The 19,954-nt window shown below is 37.3% G+C and overlaps 2 protein-coding genes and 1 non-coding gene across 7 annotated transcripts; 1 reads left to right on the forward strand and 2 right to left on the reverse strand.

The window, feature by feature from the left end:
- The first annotated feature begins 4,305 nt into the window (after positions 1-4,305).
- Positions 4,306-4,389, forward strand: TRNAL-CAA (transfer RNA leucine (anticodon CAA)). Its single transcript has one exon. It is a non-coding gene; the product is annotated as a tRNA-Leu (tRNA).
- Positions 4,390-5,780: 1,391 nt separating this feature from the next.
- LOC137956745 (putative E3 ubiquitin-protein ligase LIN-1) lies at positions 5,781-14,036 on the reverse strand. 2 transcript variants are annotated; one of them, XM_068804351.1, is made up of 17 exons: positions 13,281-14,036; positions 13,072-13,144; positions 12,175-12,447; positions 11,593-11,672; positions 10,035-11,084; positions 9,326-9,467; positions 8,987-9,232; positions 7,997-8,294; positions 7,711-7,832; positions 7,407-7,526; positions 7,147-7,278; positions 6,941-7,063; positions 6,729-6,839; positions 6,502-6,648; positions 6,297-6,422; positions 6,105-6,221; positions 5,781-6,016 (listed from the first exon to the last, which is right to left on the reverse strand). In XM_068804351.1, the coding sequence occupies exons 1-17, from the start codon at positions 14,000-14,002 to the stop codon at positions 5,999-6,001; spliced, it is 3,900 nt and encodes a 1,299-aa protein (XP_068660452.1). In that variant the 5' UTR covers positions 14,003-14,036; the 3' UTR covers positions 5,781-5,998. The 2 variants fall into 2 exon arrangements, with proteins under 2 accessions (XP_068660452.1, XP_068660451.1); XM_068804350.1 differs by having other exon boundaries at positions 7,699-7,832.
- A 2,251-nt stretch (positions 14,037-16,287) lies between these two features.
- Positions 16,288-19,799, reverse strand: LOC137956809 (mitochondrial zinc maintenance protein 1, mitochondrial). Of its 4 annotated transcripts, none has more exons than XM_068804440.1 (3): positions 19,462-19,799; positions 17,895-18,000; positions 16,288-16,617 (listed from the first exon to the last, which is right to left on the reverse strand). In XM_068804440.1, the coding sequence occupies exons 1-2, from the start codon at positions 19,700-19,702 to the stop codon at positions 17,924-17,926; spliced, it is 318 nt and encodes a 105-aa protein (XP_068660541.1). In that variant the 5' UTR covers positions 19,703-19,799; the 3' UTR covers positions 16,288-16,617; positions 17,895-17,923. The 4 variants fall into 4 exon arrangements, with proteins under 4 accessions (XP_068660541.1, XP_068660543.1, XP_068660542.1 ...); XM_068804442.1 differs by lacking the exon at positions 16,288-16,617 and adding an exon at positions 16,761-17,088; XM_068804441.1 differs by lacking the exon at positions 16,288-16,617 and adding an exon at positions 16,764-17,043.
- Positions 19,800-19,954: the final 155 nt, after the last annotated feature.

Genomic DNA, 19,954 nt, shown 5'->3' on the forward strand with positions numbered 1-19,954 from the left:
AGCCAATCTGGATCTCAAACTCAACTAAAAAACCTTGAAATATACCGATCGAGCCAAGGTCAAGCCCTTCGCCAGCCGTCTCGTTTAATGAACGTGCACTTTAGTCGACATAGAGGGACCAGAGGAAGGCTGGGGCTGGAAGACTTAATTGTTTTTCAAACATGGAAAAATTCAAAACGGTTCAACGTCGGCCTTCACTACACGATTGCCAATGTTAATCGATTCCGCGCGGCGGTTCCTTCTGTTGGGGTGGAACGACCCGGCAGCTCAACCGACTAAAAAACAAAAAACCTAAGAGAAGGGACGGGAACGCTCAGGCCTACCATCCTTTTCTATAATAAAAGTATGTCACGTAATAAAGAGGGACCGTCAGAAAAACTTTTAAATATAGTCTCCGTATCCTTAGGAAATAATACATATGACACGTGTAGACTTATTTAATGATATCTTAATGCGTCCTCCTTTGCAAGATTTGCTTGCGGGACAGAAACACTCTTGCTTGCCTCCTCATTCAGATGTTTAAAGAGATGTCTTTGAATTACTCGACGTGTCGTCTACCCCCTTCAAGCCATTGTTGATGCAATTAAGCGACCGCCCATAGACCCCACGTCCATGTGGACATGGTTCAGATCGATAGAGCCTCTTTTATAAATCAGCCTGGAATGCCTCCGGATTATACGGAGGCGCCGGACGTACACGTAAGCAAGCGTGCACCTTCGCCGCAGGCTAGGTCCCATGTTTCTTTTCACACGTGCATGTTCTGGAATCATCCGTACGTTGGTTTCTAAACTCCTTCTTGTTTTTTAACTGATTTAATTAATTATAAGTAATGGAACTTAGAACAATTTTAAATTAAAAAGACGTGAATGGTTTGCTGAGTCGGATCCACCGGTGAATCCTTCTCCTGAACGTTTTGGATATTTGACTTTGACAGTTTCTAATTTAAAAGAGAACAAAGGGGAGAAAGTTTATTCTTTCATTATGTGCTTTTATTATTTTTATTATTATTATTATTATTTTTTTTTTTAATTGTCTAATTTTTCTTCTTCTTAATTTTCTCTCTTTTTTTTTAAAAAAAATTTAATATGGATGTTTCATATCCCACACATCCATGTTTGATATTCATATGAGATTTATTTTTATTTTTATTAATTCAACGATAAAATTGAGATAATATTTTTATTGTAAATAAAAAAAATTAATGCTACTCTTGTAATTAATATAAAATTTTACTGAAAATTGATAAAAAATTTATTTATTTATTTTTGGATTAATTGACCTTATCAACAATATCAAGTACGAAATTTTGTTTTTGAAGGCTACATCTACGATCTTATCTTCTTCTGCTCTCACTAGACATTTAAGGCGGTTACTATGCGGATCACTTTTGTCTCCTGGCTATAAACCGAAAGAGAAAGCAAAAACTTATGACAATCCCCAAATCATTACAGTGTTTTGTTTCAAAGGATAAGCAGTAGAAGTTGACAAGTTAGATTTTGTTATTATTTTAAAGAACTCGTCTTTTTTTTTTTGGCTTTGTTTTTTTTTTTTTTTTTTTATTTCTGCTTTTGCTTTTGGCCGTGAATATGAAGTGATGAAGCTTTTGGAAGAAGAATCCAAGCGTAGACTGACACAAGATTTTTTTGTAGATTAGGAGAAACAGCCAAAGGTCCTAGTCATCATGGTTCGGATCTCGGATGGATAGAATTAAAGCAGAACACTGAAAGAGAGAACGTTGTAGACAAAGAGCAAGTGCTTTTTTCGATTCTCACCGCGAAGAAAAAACCGGAAATACGGCCGTTCTGAGAAAATCTACAAGAAAACAAAGAGCGGCAACTGTTGATCCCTTGCTCATCCGGTTGATCGATCCGTTGAATAGTAAAAAAATGAAAATCGTTCTAGATCTGGGACGTATTTACAGAGGTTCTGAATTGTACAGCGGAAGCTTACGATTTACAAACTCCTGATTAATGATAAGGATTCAGTACACTTTTAATCTGGTGTAAGATTTGCAGCTTCGTGTTCATCAGCATCCAGGTTCGTGACTATCCATTTGTGATAAAATTTCTTTAATCTTTTCTGGTAGATTTGATACGGGATCGATAGAAGACGAGACTCACCTGATTGATTGACAGCAGAAGTTACAGCAAACCTATCGGATTCAGGCGTGCTTGGCCGCATCTTCGGTGATTGTCTATCACTCTTTTTTATTTTTTATTTTTTTATATTCAAAATTTCTTTCCCTTTTTTCTAGTATTACTTTTTAATTTTTCAAAAATACAATTAGAATTTCCACAGTTACCACATTTTATAAATTATCTTGACACTCTACCGAAGTATATGAACTTTGGCCTGGCGGCGTTAAGAAAATTACAATAAAGTACTACTGGAGTATCATAAAGTCTTCTTGGTTTTTTCTTAAACACTAATCAACTTATGATTTTGGATTTCTTCATATCCAACATTTTGTTAGGCTTTTTCATGGCTTAATCAGTTTACTAAAAAAAAGGCGAAAATGCGAAGAGATGCAGAGTCCCTATGAACAATCCGTATCCAATGAAATTCCCTCTTTCTGTAGCTTCGTCTTGTCTGTCAAATCCTACCGCGTCTCCTAGTCTGAGAATCCTTGTCTGTATCCAGATTCGATTTCTCCAACGTTTTCGATTGATTTGATGCCGTGATGCCGGACTGGTAGCAGACGAGGCCCACAAAATTGCCACAGCAACAGTAATCATAGCAGTACCCATCAGGCGTGACTGCCTCTTTCATTTCAACCGGTCCAAGCTTCAGAAAACACCACTCAGTTCCTCAATTTTGATCTATTTATTGGTTGAGTTTTATTGGTTGAGTTATGTAACAAGTACGATCAGTACTTGAAAAAAATTATTTTTCCGGTGGCAAACAAATGGGCTTTACAATTTTTCTTAGTTTTATAGGATATTTTACCAGGTTTTCTGTGTAAAATAAAGAAGACTCGAGGCAAAAATGGTGTTTTTCGCTCTCATCCAACTGAACTCGGTCAAGTAGGTCCTTTCCTGTTCAAAGTTTCAGACATTTATGCTCAAGACTCAAGTATATCATTCTGAGTGCAAACATAAAAAAACACAAGTTGGTTTCCCACCAACCTCAAATGCGCGTCTTTCTGATAAGCCTTTCCAGCCACCAAACCCATTTTTGTAATCCGCTCGCACTGAGTTTGCTGATCCGTGTTTGAAGTTTGAATTCAGAGGCAACAACCCATTATCCATTATCCATTATCCTTTATCCTTTGGAGAGGAGACATCCCGGAGTCTCAATGCAGCAAAACGTTGTCAGTTGAAAATATCATCAAACAGTTGGTATTCAAGATATGAGTCTGCCAATTCCAGTCAAACCAATCATGTGGCTTCAATCTTTTTCTGAAATCGAACGGAGCTGACCCAAGAGCTCGATTGCATAGAGCGACTATGGAAAGTCGACTCACTCACGAGTTTATGCTAATTTCGGAATACGAGGATTGCTTGATTTTCAAAGATAGGAAGATGGAGATACAGGAGCGAACAATTGGAGCATCTGACTTTAAATGAAAGGTCGTCGCTTGACTTGATTCTGAGCCACAAAACGGTACCACTTGTTGCATCAATGCTGTTGCCTCAAAGTTTTTCAAGATTTCTTCATTAGGAGAAACATGCAGCGGTCTTCTATGTGAACAACGCCAAACCTTGCTGGGCAGAAGAGCGTCCTCTTGGTTGAGAAATGGTAAAATCTTTTGTCAAGCTTCTCGAAAAGAACAAGCATCGTCAGGGAAGTTGCTCCACAAATGCTGCTTCCGAGTCAAACTATAGCCAGTGAAAGCTACTCGAAGCGCACTTGGCAATGCTTCTGCTATCCCTTACAAAATTTGACTATACCCAGACGAATGTGGAAGGAATTAACTAATGGTCTGCATGTATCCTTATCTGTCGAGCGAGCGGATTGCTTACCAAAACGATGGCAAAAACAACCTGTGGCTGTCCGATATCTCTCTCGTAAAACTTGCCAAAAAGAAATGATCTAGGTCAACTCTTTATAAGATAATTGAATTTACTAAACTACCCCGCCATTTATGTTAAGCGATTAATGAACGGTGTCCTTTTAACTCTTTTAGTCGACGGAGAGTGATTAGAGGAAGGAACTTTTTGATACATTTATGTAATGGTTGGGGATGAAAGAGTCATTTTTCGTCAAGTATGGAAAAATTCAAAACGGTTCATTACACGATTGCCAATGTAAATCGATTTTAGCAAAAACACAGTACTTATTAGTCTTTTAAAGTTCAATGTCGTTGTCAGGATGGCCGAGTGGTCTAAGGCGCCAGACTCAAGTTCTGGTCTTCGTGAGAGGGCGTGGGTTCAAATCCCACTTCTGACAGAGAAAGTGTTTTTTATTTTCTAAATAATGTAATTTTATAATTACAATATTTCCAAAAAATGTAAATGAATTTTTATTAAATTTTAAGAAAATTTATTTATTGTTATTAAATCAATAAGTATAATAATTGTAAACGTTTGGATCCATATACAAGAAGAGGATAAATGGTAAAAATAAATAGGTAAATAAAAATAAAATAGTAATAAAATAATAAGAATTATTAAAACGGTAATTATTAGTGATATAAGTAAGTTTTGTTTAACTAAATATTCCTTAAATGGATAGATTTTTTTAGATATATATGAATAGAATTAAATAATGATCTAGACCGTTAACCTTGATCAACGGTCATGATCAAGCTGAAAATATGGGACCGCCATAAAAGAGACAATTCGATCGGTCAAATCTTGGCGTGGTGACCAAGATATTAGCTATAAAAAGAGTCCACAAGTACTGATTGACGGTCAGGATCCCAAGTCAAGATGGCAATGGGTCAAGTTGAGGTTGGGTCAACTTAAACTTGTAATAAAACCAGTTGACCCAAATAATTATTAATACATATAAAATAAAATTTACTCTTTTGATCAATTAAACAAGAACTTAGAGGGTCCTTATGTTAAATTCAAACCCTACCCATTTATTTATCGGGTCATGTGAGTAAACCCACACCTAACCTATTTATACCTTGGGTCGGGTTCATATCATATAAATGTGTTTGGGTCAAAATTTGCCACCGTTGCTTAAACATAGGGGATTCAACCGGATTCCAAGTCCAAGGTAGATTATAACAATATATATATATATATATATATATATCATCACGGTTGATCTAATACGGAAAACTGTTTAGTACGAAACATGCGAAACGATTAGATCGGACGATTGAGATAGCCGTTGATCATGATCGGACTGCTGAGATAACCATGTCGTATATTTCGCACGAAATGGTTTTTCGTTTTGGATCAATCCTCTATATATCATTACTTTATTTTTATTACAAATTTATTTAATCTAATTATTTTCCTAGTATAACTTTCAATATGTTATATTATAGGGTGTAGAGACAATTGAACTGTCCAGCCTTTGCCCTCAGGTTAATATGATTTGGAATTTGGGGAGCTGAGTCGAATCTGGACTCTTGAGTCACTAAGAAGAACTTGTAACCATAGCAACTCACTGCCTCTTTTCATGATGTGCAACAGGCATTTCAGGTTCCACCAAAGCAACTTTCAGAGTAAAAATAGGCTAAAGGCATGCAGGTTGAGTGAGTTATAGAATTGCAGGGCTTCTGAATAGCAAGTTCAATGAGAGAGAGAGAGAGAGAGAGAAATGGCACCAGCAGAGGAGACCACTGAATTGTTCAAAATTTGTGTCCGGGTTCTGAGTGCTGATTGCAATAATAAAAGAGATTTAGCATTACACTGAGATATGTACATGCTTTAGTACATGGAATCTGACAACCTACATTTCTTCCTTCTGTTTTTATTTCTTCTTCCTTACCATAGTCATGGTGCAGGTTTTGCTTTCCTATTTACAAAATAAATTTTGAGAAAATTAACAAGTTTATGTTATTCAACAAATCAACCATATTCCCCGTCTCGGTTTGCAGCTATAGAGGGACCCATGCCTGTCATTAACAAAAACTGGTTAACTAAAATCATCAATTGAGAAAGGGAGACACAGGTGTTGTTGCCATCATTATGAGATGAGCTTACCTTGATCAATCCTGTCTCTGTCCCACAAAAGACTATGTCATTTGCAGTAAAGAGACTCGTTATCCTGCAGCCTGCAGATAATCTACCTACTAGTCGGCTGTTCTCTCTCAACCAAATCTGATAACAGAAAAAGAAATTAGTGGAAACACATAGAATACAGTTAGTTAAACTTGTGGAGGAGTTTCTCATCACCTGAATTATGGTAGGAGATGTGCTGCTCTGAATGTAGATGAACTCCTCCACTACAGCAAGTGCAAGCAGATTTGTTCCTTTGATCGTTGAGATTGAACATTGCGAACCACTATGGTGCCTCCGCTCCTGAACAATTTTTTTTTAAGTCAAGGAACCAACCACAAAATGTAAGCTCCAGTTTTTTTGTATTTGATATATTAAATACCTTGAGATTTGAGATGTAAATGGTGTCAGTAGCACTATAGATCCAATCTTTGTAGATACTAATGGCATTAATAGGACTCTTGCTCATCCACCAGCGTTTTTCACGTGCTTTGATCTCTTGAACTTGATCATTCATCATATTTACCACCTGAAAGAATTAGAATAGAAGAGTGGGTTTTAGAGGTTCGGCTAACTATCATATGTGTGATACACGAGTAAGGGAGGCACCTGTATGCTTGCATCCGTGCACCCAAGGTGAATCTTACCCTGAGTCACAGCTATGGATGTGAAATGTTTACTCTTGCAAATGGTTTTGATGTTTCTTGATCCATCATAGACCTAATAATAAATTTCGGTACATTTTGTCAATATCAATTGTGTAACTATACCAGAAACAACCTGGATGCGTCCTGCCTCTGCAATTGTTTCAGTGACCTTACCTTGACACCACGGCTCTGAGTGATGATAAAAATCATTTGGCCACACGAATCTATTTTCTGTATTGGATCCTTCATCTCTATGACTTGCACACATTCTAATTTCCTTTTCTTCATTACCCATACCTGTGAGAGGACCAACAAGTGCAGGTTTACTATCTATTAGAAAAAAAAAAAAGAGACTAGTTGTATTCCTGAAATTTAAGAACCTTGACAGTTTTATCAGAGGATCCAGTCAAAAGGCAGTCTCCAGGTTCGAAAAGTGCAACACAAGTGATTTGCTTCTTGTGTGCATTCACCTCCCATGCGTACTTGGCTGTTTGGCCTTTGATGTCCCACACCTACTCATGTTCATGGTAATGGTTAGATCACCTTGCATGGACTGAGTAGAAGCCATTGATCTAGTTTTACAGTGAAATTTTGGAAGAAACTACAGGTCTAGCTTCGGACAAAAGTTAGATGAAAGTACCTTGATTGACCCATCTGGATGTCCGGTGCAAAGCAGTCCCTTGTAGTAGAGCAGAGTGTTAACAGCCCCATTGCTTGGTTTCCCGGTCTCCAGTATTTGTGTATGAACACATGAAACATGCTGCTTTTACCATTAAAATAAGTGACAAAGCCAACTAGCAAATAAAAATTATCCATCTAAGAGCACATTTTTGGAACAGCGCAAGTCACTTGTTACAGGAGTAGCTATTATGTGTGAATGAAAATAATTTTCTGCTGAGCTCACCAGAAAGATGCATAAAAAGAGAAGTTACCTTCGGACTCACCGACTTTTTGGGTAGAACACAATCAGTAAGTTTCAGCAGGTCCTCTGCCATCCAGGTGATGCTAGAAAGACGTCTGAGTGATTCCCTGAGTCCTTCTGATACACTCATAACATTTTGTATGCCTACATGACTTTCGTCCGTAAATAAAGCTTCTGGAATACATAGGACAGACAGTTCAACTCTTTCTTTGAAAGGCATAACTATTTTGAGAATTCATAATGGTTTTGCAAGAGACACAAGCAGTGGTTATCCCCAAAGAAGCAAATCTATATTCAGAGACACTTACCTCTGGCTGAAGTGTAATTGTATATGCACATACAAGCTAATAGTCTCTCCTCCAACTCCAATCCTGGGTGCAGGAGTTGCTCAATGCTACTCAATAAGGTCTCACATGCAGAACGTCTAAGTTTAGTAGAGCCTGTTGCCTTTATTTCACATCCAAGCCATGCAATAGTGATGAGACAATCACGTGAAACACTCCTTAGTTTGCTCTTTAATCCCTTTTTCAAGGCATGGAACACAGAATCTCCGACTTTTAGAAAACTTTTCCCAATCTTGCTGCACCATTCATCAATACCAGTATCCTGCAAAAAAATTGCTACTCTGGTTGAGGAAACATCTAGTATATATGAGGTTCAATTTGTTTCTGTGAATAGAGTGGACCACAGATGTAAACAGAGGATCAGACTGGTTGAACTGGGTAGAAGTGGGCTGAACTGGACATTGTGGCCTCCAATCTCAAATCCAGATTTAAAGAAACTGGAAAAAAAAACTGGCAGGTATATGAGGCTAAACAGACCAAGTGAATTTTCATAAAACCAGCTTTCAACAGTAAACAAAAACTCATATTTCATCAACAGATCACAATCTGTTTGATACTTTTTTCATATACTTAGACATATTTTTAAAGGAAACTGGAAAAAAGCTGGCAGGTATACAAGGCTAAACAGACCAAGCGAGTTTTCATAAAACCAGCTTTCAACAATAAACAAGAACTCAAATTTCATCAACAGAGTCACAATCAGTTTGATACTTTTTTCATATACTTGACAAATTTTTTGTTTTCCATTTACTTTCTCTAGTACTTTTCATATGAAATTCAAGTACCTTTTTAACTAATAACAGCATCATTTCAACGTCATATCAGCTCAACAGACTATAACAACTGGTTGAGCCTGAAACTGGATGTGCTAACCAGTTTGATGGCCACTGGCGTTTACAGGTTTGGGGTTGATTACTTGTACTAAATTGTTCAAACTAACTCAAACTTTCATACCTTCAGAACTTTATCTGACCAATCAAAGTTTTTGATCATGTTCCTGTGGCATAAGGACGACAGGCCCATTTTCTGAAGCAGCCATGCTGCTGTATATGGCTCTCCTGTATCAGCAAAAGTTCCCCCCAAATTTGAAAGAACAAAAGCAGATAAAATTTGCAAATCAGGGCTTCCTTCAGATGCAACTGCTTCTAAAAGGACCTCCACAGCCTCTTCTCTGAATATACTTTTACCACCCAACTCTTCCTGCAAACGAACCATACCACCAACCGTTCAATTTCCAACAACATGAAGAGATATATTAACCAAAGTAATTCCAAATAACTAAGTAGACTATACCATTGCATCTAGTTGAAGCAATAAATTTGCCGCCAGAATTTGATGTTCGGGTTGTACTTGTTGGATGCAAGCCATTAAGGTATGCATAATGTTGACATTCCCTACTTGACGAATTTGATGTAATAAGCTAGTGGCTGACAACCTGGGAAGAAATGAAACATAATGGATATTGATGTGTGGCTCACAAGTCAAGGTTATGTCATTGGCTGACATTTCCAGATTCAATGTGAAACCTAATTTTTACCAAGAAAATTCAGAAGGTTAAGGGTGATGTAAATTTTAACTACAGCTTCCTGAATTTTGGAATCTTAACACTGTTACCCACTATGAGAAATTAGAATTGCATATGTAATGTGTGCATATCAAATCCCTTCAATACCTAAAATCTCAGTTAAGATTTCAGAAAGAAGTAGCATTAGGGTCACCAAAATTTTATAGTTTTCTGTTAAATCAGAGTTTTTAGTGATAATGCAACAAAGAGAGTTATCTCTGCAGTAACTGAACTTTAATACATAAAAGGACAATCGTCAAGCAAGTGGAAGATTTTTTTCTGCTTTTTTTAGATTGTACAGACTTAGAAAGTAAGTTTTTTTCCCTGATTAAAGGAAACAAGAGAAAGTTAATTTTCTCTCCACCCCTTTTTAGCTTATGTCTATTAACTTTCAAGCTGAAAAGTTAAATGCAGTGTAACCAAATGAAGTAAACGTACCTTGGCATCCGAAGGATTTCATGAAAGTATTCGAGTGCAGTAAGCTTGGCCTTTTTGTCGCTACTTTGAAGAAAATGCAGAAACGTACCCAGTGGAGTAATTTGTGAGAGGTAATTCCTACAATTATCATCAAACCTCATGCAGCTCACAAGAATACTAGCCACAGATGTACCTTCAGCTACATTCCTTCCACATGTAACATTTACAAGTCTTGAAAGAATTGGAGGAGAACAAAGAGTTGCCAAATTATTAGCTTCAGAATCAAATTTAGTAACTATGTTTTCAATCAGTGCTACTGATGCTGCGCTTGGTGTTAACGGAAGCAGTACAGAATCCAAGTTACTACTGTTTGAGTTGCATGTGGTCTCGACAAGGGCTGGCAAAAGCTCTAATTCTTTTATTTGTTTGGGGGATGGATTTAGCAAATAGATAAGAACAGCTGCCTCATGGACATTTCTTTTAAGGGCACATGCCAGATCACACAAACGTGTCCTCCTCTTGATATCTTCGATAAGGTTTCTGTTTTCAGATATAAGAACTAGAATGATAGACACTGAAGCCCTCACAAGTTGATCTTCTTTGGAGATAGAAATGACATTCAGCAACCGTTCAAGGTCTACTTTCAGCAAACTATTCTTTGTGTAACTCTTCTTCTGCAACATTTCCCACATTGCTGAAACTTCCAACTTGGCTTCTGAAGAGCACAGTGTTGGTACAGTTTTTTCAAGGACTCCCAATATTCCCATGTAATCTCCTTCTTTTAAGCTCAACTTTGTCTCAAAATTTTCACTTGAAATCCTTCTATGGTGACCCTTTTTGGACAACTCACGATGAACTGATATCTGAAGTTTTTTTTCATCATCTATAAAGCGGTTGCAAGCACTTGATGAATAGTTGTTACATCCCACTTCCAGGATGGATAAATGTAGATCATGGCCAGAACTATGGGATCTGCTAGAAAAGATTGAACTGGAATTCTCTTCATGGGTGTCTCTGTGAATCAAATATCCAAGAGATTCTGGTGGTGATACATTTCTAGGAGAAACTTCCCTATGCAAATTGAAACAAATTAAAAGTTAATCTCAAATTTTAGAAAACTGGAAGGATTTCTAGAGTAATCTTGATGAATTTCAATAGTCGATAATTTTTTTTTTTTTATAAGTTGAGATTTGTTAGGTTGAGCTTGATTCTATCCCAAAATAACTAGCCACTTAGGAGGCCTATTGCCAACCTTATAACTCAATCATTTCTCTCAGCACTTCTCAATGTGGGATTTTTTTCCCAATCAACACTCACCTTCACGTCCAGACTTACTCATAATGAGCCTGCAATGTGTCCACAACACATAAACAAGTTGGTTCTCACCTTATGGAGCCCACACAACACATATAATCTGGGGAGCACTCGGTTCCATCCCAAAATGACTAGCCACTTAGGAGGCATATTGTCCAACCTTATTACTTAATCATTTTTTTAGCACTTCTCAATATGGGACTTTTCCCCACTCGACAATATTAATAGCTCATATTGATATATATTGTGTAATGTGTAAATATACCTGTCACAGACTTTGGATGCTAGAACATTTGCTTGTGTTGGAAGCACTTTCACTTTACTGTCTTTCTTCTGAACATTTTCCTGGTACACAGAGAGCAATTAATGAAAATACTAAGAGTAACTCTAGCAACAGAAAATAATGTTAATGTGATCTAGATTAAACTTTAAAAGTATCATAAGCCAGCACATAGACATACAACGGCCACAGCACAACAAAGAAATCAGACAATCCTAGCCTCTTGGAGAGGTTAATTGTCTTATGAATGCTTTTCTTGTCTAACCTTTGCCAAGCAATCACTTGTATATTATCAGTAGAAAGAAAGATTTTGACGGCTGTGACCATATGTTGTAACCGATTCATGTGATGGCCATCTTGGCAAACATTTACTATCAGCATCAACAAGTACCATGCATTCATGATGGCATATGTCGCTTTATTTATATCAATCCAAAAGTTTCATAGCTTTTCACACCTGATAAAATCAGTTATCAATATATTTATAAAGTTCATGCTTCAGACAGTAGAAGATTCACAAACAGTTTAATGATGACTACAGTGTTCAGATGTCTGGATCATCCTTACCTCGAAATCACTTCCTTCAGCTGAAGCAATGAAGGAATGAAAAGATACTGATGTGTCTGAACGAGGTATATTCAGGATGCTGTTAAAGCATGTGGAACATAAATTTTCTTTCATTTCTTGATGGCAAATTTGATCTAATTTTGTCTGAGGATATCCACCATTTCCCTCCAAAGCATGAATGTTCTCTTCATAACTGAAAGTCGAAGCCTGACCTTTATCACTATCATCCTCATAGGTACTTTTTAGAACATCACAAGGATATTCCATCTTCACCTGCAAAAATTATGTTAGCATCACAAAAACTGAGACAGGAATGAAAGAGAATGGATTGGTGATGCCCTCCAGAGAGTAAGAAGGTAACATATTTACATAAGAGCAGATTTTTTTTTCCCGTTCTTACTGCAGAGAATTATTAAAGCGTCCAATTTTTGGCTCTTTTCCTTCGCTGAGCTAGTTTATTTGACCTCTCATATGTTAGTGTAAATCGTTCATAGAATAACCCTTTCATCTTCTGAAATGTGTGTCATTTCTTTTAGGCTACAAGGAAATTTTTTCCTGATACACCAAGTATCTTGCTTTGTATTTATCAATAGTTTTGATTTCGGCACGCTGATCTGATGGATATCCTGATAGCTAAAGCCAGTTTTATCTCCACAATCCTTTGATGATAGAGAAATGCGAGAAACAATATTTAAAATTGGAATCTGATGAGGTTCCCGATCGTAAATAGGATTCCAAATATAGATAGTATTTAGACTAAGGACAGTTAAAGTTTAAATTAGTTATCTTATCTTAGAAATTTACAATAAATTTCTTCAAAAGTCTAATCAAGAAAAAAATTGTATCAGATGTTTTACTTTGGATCATATCAGGAAAGGGAGAAATGCCAATGCTTACATCAGGAAAGTCTGGCCAAATATTCATTTGTTCGGGGGATTCCAAAATCTCAGTGCTAGCATAATTGTGGCACCTGTTTATGGAAATGAATGACTCAAGATGAGAATCTGCAGGAATCTCAAAATAATACACCATGCTAAAATACGGAAACATTAAAACCTAAAATAGACAAATCAAACGTCCAAAAGTCACTGCAGAAAAAGACTTACGGGTGATTCCCATGTTTTTCTTCATTGGAATTAGCCATTGTATCCCCCAGTAGCCACTTGGGTGTCTCCCCATATAAAATGACACGATAATACATCATCCAATCCTTGTATCTTCTTGCAAACAGCCGTGTGGCATCATCAATCGCTTCCTCTTGGAATTTAGTAAGACACAAGTCCCCAATTTCTCCAGTTACTCCTGTAAGAAAAAGAAGCTCCCAAAGTTCCGGAGCAATTTTTTTTCTAACGAGCTTTGGTGATACGAAGAGGGCCTGGAGAAAATGCAAAGTCATCTGCCATCCATCACCCCGAAGCTTCCGAATCAGGGAGAGATAAAAGTAGGAGTAACACATCAAGTACTTGTTTGCAATCCCACTCGTGTTCCCATGCTCGTCCAGTAAAGCCGGAATCTGCAGCATTTGCTCAGTCTTCATAAGTTGGGCAGCTTTTACTGCTTCACATTTAGCCTGAACAGCACTTTCGAAATTCTCGATTCCCCAGTAGAGATTGGATAGGACAGACTGTTCAGAAAACTCAAAGAACTCTTGTTTGTCCCTCTTCAGTTTGGAACTGCAATTCAGCTGAACTAATTTTCTGGCTTCGTAGTCAGAGAGGAACACATTGAAATGCTGATCAATTTGAAGTACAAGAGCTCGAATGGAGCTGAGATCTACCCTTTCTCGCGAAGAGGAGGAAGATGAGGAAGAGGAGAGAATGGAAGCCATGGAAAAGGGTGACAGTTGCAGATTTCATGGGAATGAGATATGATAATTGCAGCAAGGAATAATGTAGCTGCCGATAGTAGAGGCAAGGAACATTTGCCCGTGAGTCCGTGACTGCACCAGCCAAAATCCAAAAACTTCTTGGGCCCTCAATCATCCTCATAGCTGTAGCGGTCACTGAACAGAAAAGCGACCGTTGTCTTCCGGAAAACGAAATGGCGCTAATCAGATAAGAAATTAGTTTATAGTTAACCCAACTATAGAAAACCGATGCCTGTACGCCTACAAACCACCGATGACTGAGGCTTATTATGAACTCTGATCTCTTTTGGCAGCACCTGTTTTCGGCTGCTTATAGTTTAAATTTGTTTCCGTCTCGTGTCGAGCAGAGAATTCTCAGACTCCAAAGCAAAGCTTACAAATGGCACTCTTAGCCAATTTCCATGACAGCAACCTTCTCGATTTTCACTGGAAGTTTTTGACTGTCTGAAATCACCTTGGTCATTAATGGTAACACAGGGCACCAGGAATCCTTTCGAATTCGGTCATTTTGTATGGGGAGTTCATTGAGGATCTGTTTGCTCGACAAGGCTGGCCGAGTCCAAACTCCAAAAGTAGGGTTCACAGCCGAATCTGGAGAAAGGTAATGGCCCTTTTGAATCGCACGCTGTAAAAGAGAAGAAAGAATAGTTTTTTTTTATTATCAAAATTCAAAACAAATTACAATATTTTTATCTCTTTTCAGTAACACCACAGAATTACGAAATTTAAGGGACATTAAGAGCAGGAATAGTTAGTCTTACGGAAGCCATCTATAAGGAATTTGGATAGACTTTGATAGCTTCAAGCTTTCGGCAAGTAGAGTGGAAAGCAGTGTCGACACGACCAGAAGAGAACAAGAGAGATATAAAACCACAAAAACAAATGAGAATGAGGAAGCCGATGGGACTTCCACAACTCCTTTTGAAGCAATAGTAAATGTAAGGTACAAGAGTAACAGAGTAACAGAGCTTCTCCAATTAATAATGCAGGGTGTGGAGTGGAAACAAGGTCCAGAAATCCATAAAAGGGGAAGAAGCAAGCCAGACCAGAGTCCAGACGCATGATTTTTCCTGTGTCTTTATTGTTAACATTTCAGGCATCTTGACCTATAACAGGAGATAAAAAGTACCTTTGTCTTATTTTAAGATAAGATGATGAGATCTGACAGGAGTTCAGACTTTATGACAGATCCAAACAAGAATCTATGCGCATGATGGGGACTAGACATTTTCCAATTTCCAGAGCCAGAGGTAAGCATCGTGCATGAGATCCCTGCTGCTTTGAGAATTCCAAACAGGACGAGGAACCCTATGCTGCAATCCCTCTGTAAATAGTCCATTTGACTGCTTTGAGGCCTCTTTATCCTTGTATGGTGCTCATGTGACTGCTAGTAACTAGCCTGATTTTACATTGCTTGCACAGATATGCGCACTGGACCTCGTTGAGAAGAAGCTTCGGATATGTTAACTCTTCCATTAAGTAAATTTATAAAAAAATCTCGTATTTTAATTTAAAGAATGTTTATTTGAAGATAACTTAAATCATGATAGTGTTTCTTTGTTATTTTACTACTTTTACTTTTTATAATATAAGACATTTTTTATTTTTTATAATCTTATTATAATTATTTGTATTATATGTTAATTTTTAAAAATTATTTCATGGCATTTTACGATATTAATTGAATAATTTGCTGGTAATTAAAATGGATAAAGCAAAATAGTAACGGATAGTATACATCCATTCCATTTCTTTCTTGGCCATTTACAAAAGGTAGACAGTCTTTGACAAGCATAGTTTCATGTTAACACAATGGGTCGGATGGCCTTGCCCTATCTATCGTGGGCGAGTTTGACCCACCCCAGAGTCCATCTTAGGACGTAGGTAAAACAGACCCAATTAGGGGTGGCATCAAGCCGAGTCAAACTTTAATTTGCATATGTTCGAATTTGACTTGATCTGAATACTTTGAAGTTAAGCTTGAACACAAGCTCAACTTCGAACCTAAAATTAGAATCGAGCTCTAGTAAAAAAAATAAAAAATTAATCGAGTTTGATCCTACATTTAAAACTATAAAAAAAAATTGTGATTAACTTAAAACCATTGAACTACAAGCTATTATTGAAGAACCCAAGATTTTGTAACGGAGCATACTAATGTACCAACTTAATAGACCTAAAAGAAATAACAAAAACTTCCATCAATAGTATTTATTCTATTGGCAAACAACAAAATTAGATTTTGAGAGACCCAAAAAGGTTGAATGATCGATCGTCTTTGAAGTTTAAGGTACATAAGAGTAACTATCAACTAACTAAAGAGGAAATTGACAAGAGAGAACATAGTAAAGGGTATTTCGTAAAAAAAATTATGTTAACAAATTGACTCACGAGCAAACAAACCGAACTTGGAAAATCTCCTTAATTTAAATTTGAACTATTGCCAAGCTCAAGTAAAACTGAATTAAATCGACTTTTTTCGAGGTGAACTTGAATGGTTTGGCTTGGTGCCACCCCTACATACACCTGATTCAACTGACCCGCCAGGTGAGGTTCTGATTCTAGATTAGAAAACCCTGCTTACGAGTGCAACATCCAAATAAATATTAACATTTCTGAGTAACCATAGCATCACCAAACAAAAAACTGAGAGAGCCATAACAAGGTGAAATTTTCAGTGGCAGCCATTAGCTTAGTGTAAAAAATGAATCGATGACAAACAATTAAAGTAGAAATCAAACATGATTTTTCTCCCCCTTTCTTTGGAAATTGAAACAAATATTGTAGAAATTCAAGCCAAAACTAGAATTTCCTCTCCCTAAAACTAGAAATAGTTTTCAACATAATTCAACTATATACATCAAAATCTATCCAAATTAAGCAGAATAGTTATTTTTTAAAACAGACTACTTGCAATGATGATACACCAGGACAAAAAAATGATTATTGGGAGAGATGGAACAGCGCAAAATGGTGAGCCAAGCTTCAGTATAGAGATGTAACTGCAGTCAGAGAACAAGCCGGAGTCCGGGTGTCATGAGCTTTTTCTGATGAGCATAACAGTTCTTAGTTACTCCACACATGATTGTCTTCCAAAAAGATCACGTTTTTCACAAACAATTTCTTTGAAACTTTCAGTTTTTTTTTTTCTTTGAAAAAAGTCATGTACAGTAGATTATTCGCATACTGAATATTGGATATCGACTTTTCTCATAGTAATATTCTCGAATTTTTTTATCAACACTACAGAAGAAAATAACAACAAAGTTATGAAATATTTTAATCTACTGCAAAGACCTCAACAAGCTCATGAACTGCAAACAGGTTCATCCAAAGGACTATGATGAAGACGACTCCAGTCATCCTGCGATCAACAAATATATCAGCTATACCATGTAGTCATATTTTTTTCTCATTTGATCAATCCAGCAGGATTATGAATCCCCATGTGATTATAATTACATGACCACTGTTAAGAACGGAGGATGTCTCTTTTACCAATTCAATGAGTTGCAAAACACCACTATTCAGCTGTTGAATCAGGCAGGCCTAATGTTCGTATACTAACCTAACTTCTCATACTAACCCAACTACTCACTGAAAATTGCTTACCCAGCCATCCATGATCGGATTGGAAAACAACAACAGATTAAACAAATAATTATTAAGAATGAGCCCCTTTATCACCAATCATATGTTTATAAAATAATGAGGGATTCTTTAGACTGCACTCTTATTTGAAGTATCACTCTGAAGAATGGAAGTTGAAAAACAGAAAGATAAGCACACCCACTTCCTTGCAAGAAAATCCAGAATATAAAATACTTAAACAACCATAAATTGTAGGGCAAACCTTGAAGATTAATGACCACACTTAAGTTCCTAAAGGGATTTCCGCAAAAGATCCTCACTAGGAATCTCAAGTGTGGCTCCAGCATGATCCTTACTGGGCTTCACTTCTGCAGCAAAATTATTTTGTTAGTAACAGAAGATCATGTAGCAGAAAAGCAAAAGATGAAAAAAAAAGTAGTGCTTTTAGTATGGCAAAGGTATACAAGAACACAAATGGTCATCAGTGAAAGGAAAGGAAGGGGAGGCTTTGGGACTACTTAGAAGTTGGTCTCAAATGACTACTTAGATGCAAAAGGCGAGGCAAATGTCAGAAGGATGAACAAAGATTGCAACGGTATCCACACTTGAAACTACAAATTTGCAATGATTATTTTGGGTGAAGTTTCCATGAAATTAGGTAGAAAGAACTGGAAAAATGGTTCAGGCGCATCAATAAGAAACTCCAGTTAAACCAAAATTTCCTTGAACTACGAATCAAAATGTGAGATGCAATTTTACCTACGATCCATTGTCCAAAAGGAAGCCAGTACTGCAGATAAATTGTTAGGAGGCTGACAACAGAAGTGAGGTCAGCATCTGGAATGCTAATAGGGGCATAATATGGAAAAGGTGAATACAAAATTCTAAGAAGACTAGCCATGGTTTATGGAGCAAAGAGCAGGAATGTAAAGAAGCATCTATTGCAAAAAATGAAGGTCCCATAGATTAGAATGTAGGTGGATGTTTGGAAAATCTAGGTAGAACAGGCTAGAAATGAATAAATTAAGAAACTTGTAAAAGGAACTCAAAAAGAAAAAAAATAATTGTTAATTTGTGATGGTTTACACACACCCAACACAGTGTTAGAGTACTACACTGGGTGAATAATTCCAGCGGTACCTTGAGGCAACATCAAGAAACAGAAGAAGGTCAAAAGAACTTTGATGGAAGTGGCAATTAAAGACTCAGAAAAACCAACCCAGCAATAGAGGAGTCATGTAGCTGAATCCACATTGTTGGTACAAGACTCAGATGACAACGATGATGATGAATGCAGGTAAATAAATGGCACGTTTGAACATCACACTAACCTTAATCACTATATTAATTTTAACTTAGATATGTGCCACTGTTACCTGGCAGCCATATAATTTACATATATTGTTCAAGTCTTCCATGACTAAGCTTCCACCTAAATTAGCGGAATTCCTGGTACTGAAGCGCACTTATTGTTGACATTCACAGGCATACAAACTAATCTTTCACAAAGATGGGTCTTAACGGTTTTGATCAGGTTGACTTGGTTCGCATATAACATTTCTGGCTTTTGACCATTCCCAGATTCATCCATTTATAAAAATCAGTGCGACTTTCATAAGCCTCAATTTAAGAGAGCAGCGCGTGCTACAGAGAACATCCTTCAAAATGTAACAGTGTCAATCAAGCAGCAAAACGGTGAACCACTTGTGTCGGTGGTAAAATTAAAATCGGCATATATCGAAGAAAAAGAAAAAAACCCTCATAGGCCAAAGCAGTAAACGCTTAAAAAATGTTAAGAAGTTCCCAAGTAACCAGGAAGTGTTTGTTACCGTAGCCGCCACTGGAATTGAGTTTGGCCTGTACGATCATGTTGGCGATGAAATGGGAAGCCTCTTTGGCTTCTTCAAGAAGCTTCTTAATCTCAGAGTCAGACGAGACATTGCGATTTTCTTCAAATTTCTTCCGAATTTCCACCGCTGACTCGCTTAGCATAAGAGTGTCGCCAGCGAAGGATTTGCGAGTCGCTCTCAGTAGGGTCCTGTATGCGCCCAACGCTTCGCTCCGCATCATTGATAGTTGGAGACTCTCCCCCTCCCCTGTGTTTTCCCGTCGTCTTCGTCGGTTGCTGCTCCTTGTTGTCCCTGCCGCAGATGGAGGACTGCGAAACAACGGATACCAGGGTTAATGGTGCCAACGCCAAGGATCCTTTAGTTTCTTGGTCTAAGCCCAGGTTCTTTCATTAATTTTAATTTGGGCCAAGAAGAACCATCTTGGCCCATCGTGCTGTAACAAGAAATTTGGAAGGGAAAATAAATTCTCTAG

Source organism: Aristolochia californica, unplaced genomic scaffold, assembly GCF_029961685.1.
Source record: "Aristolochia californica isolate CCGP_79_NKW_82.1479 unplaced genomic scaffold, dmAriCali1.0.hap1 SCAF_2, whole genome shotgun sequence".
In the NCBI taxonomy this organism is placed as follows: Eukaryota; Viridiplantae; Streptophyta; class Magnoliopsida; order Piperales; family Aristolochiaceae; genus Aristolochia; species Aristolochia californica.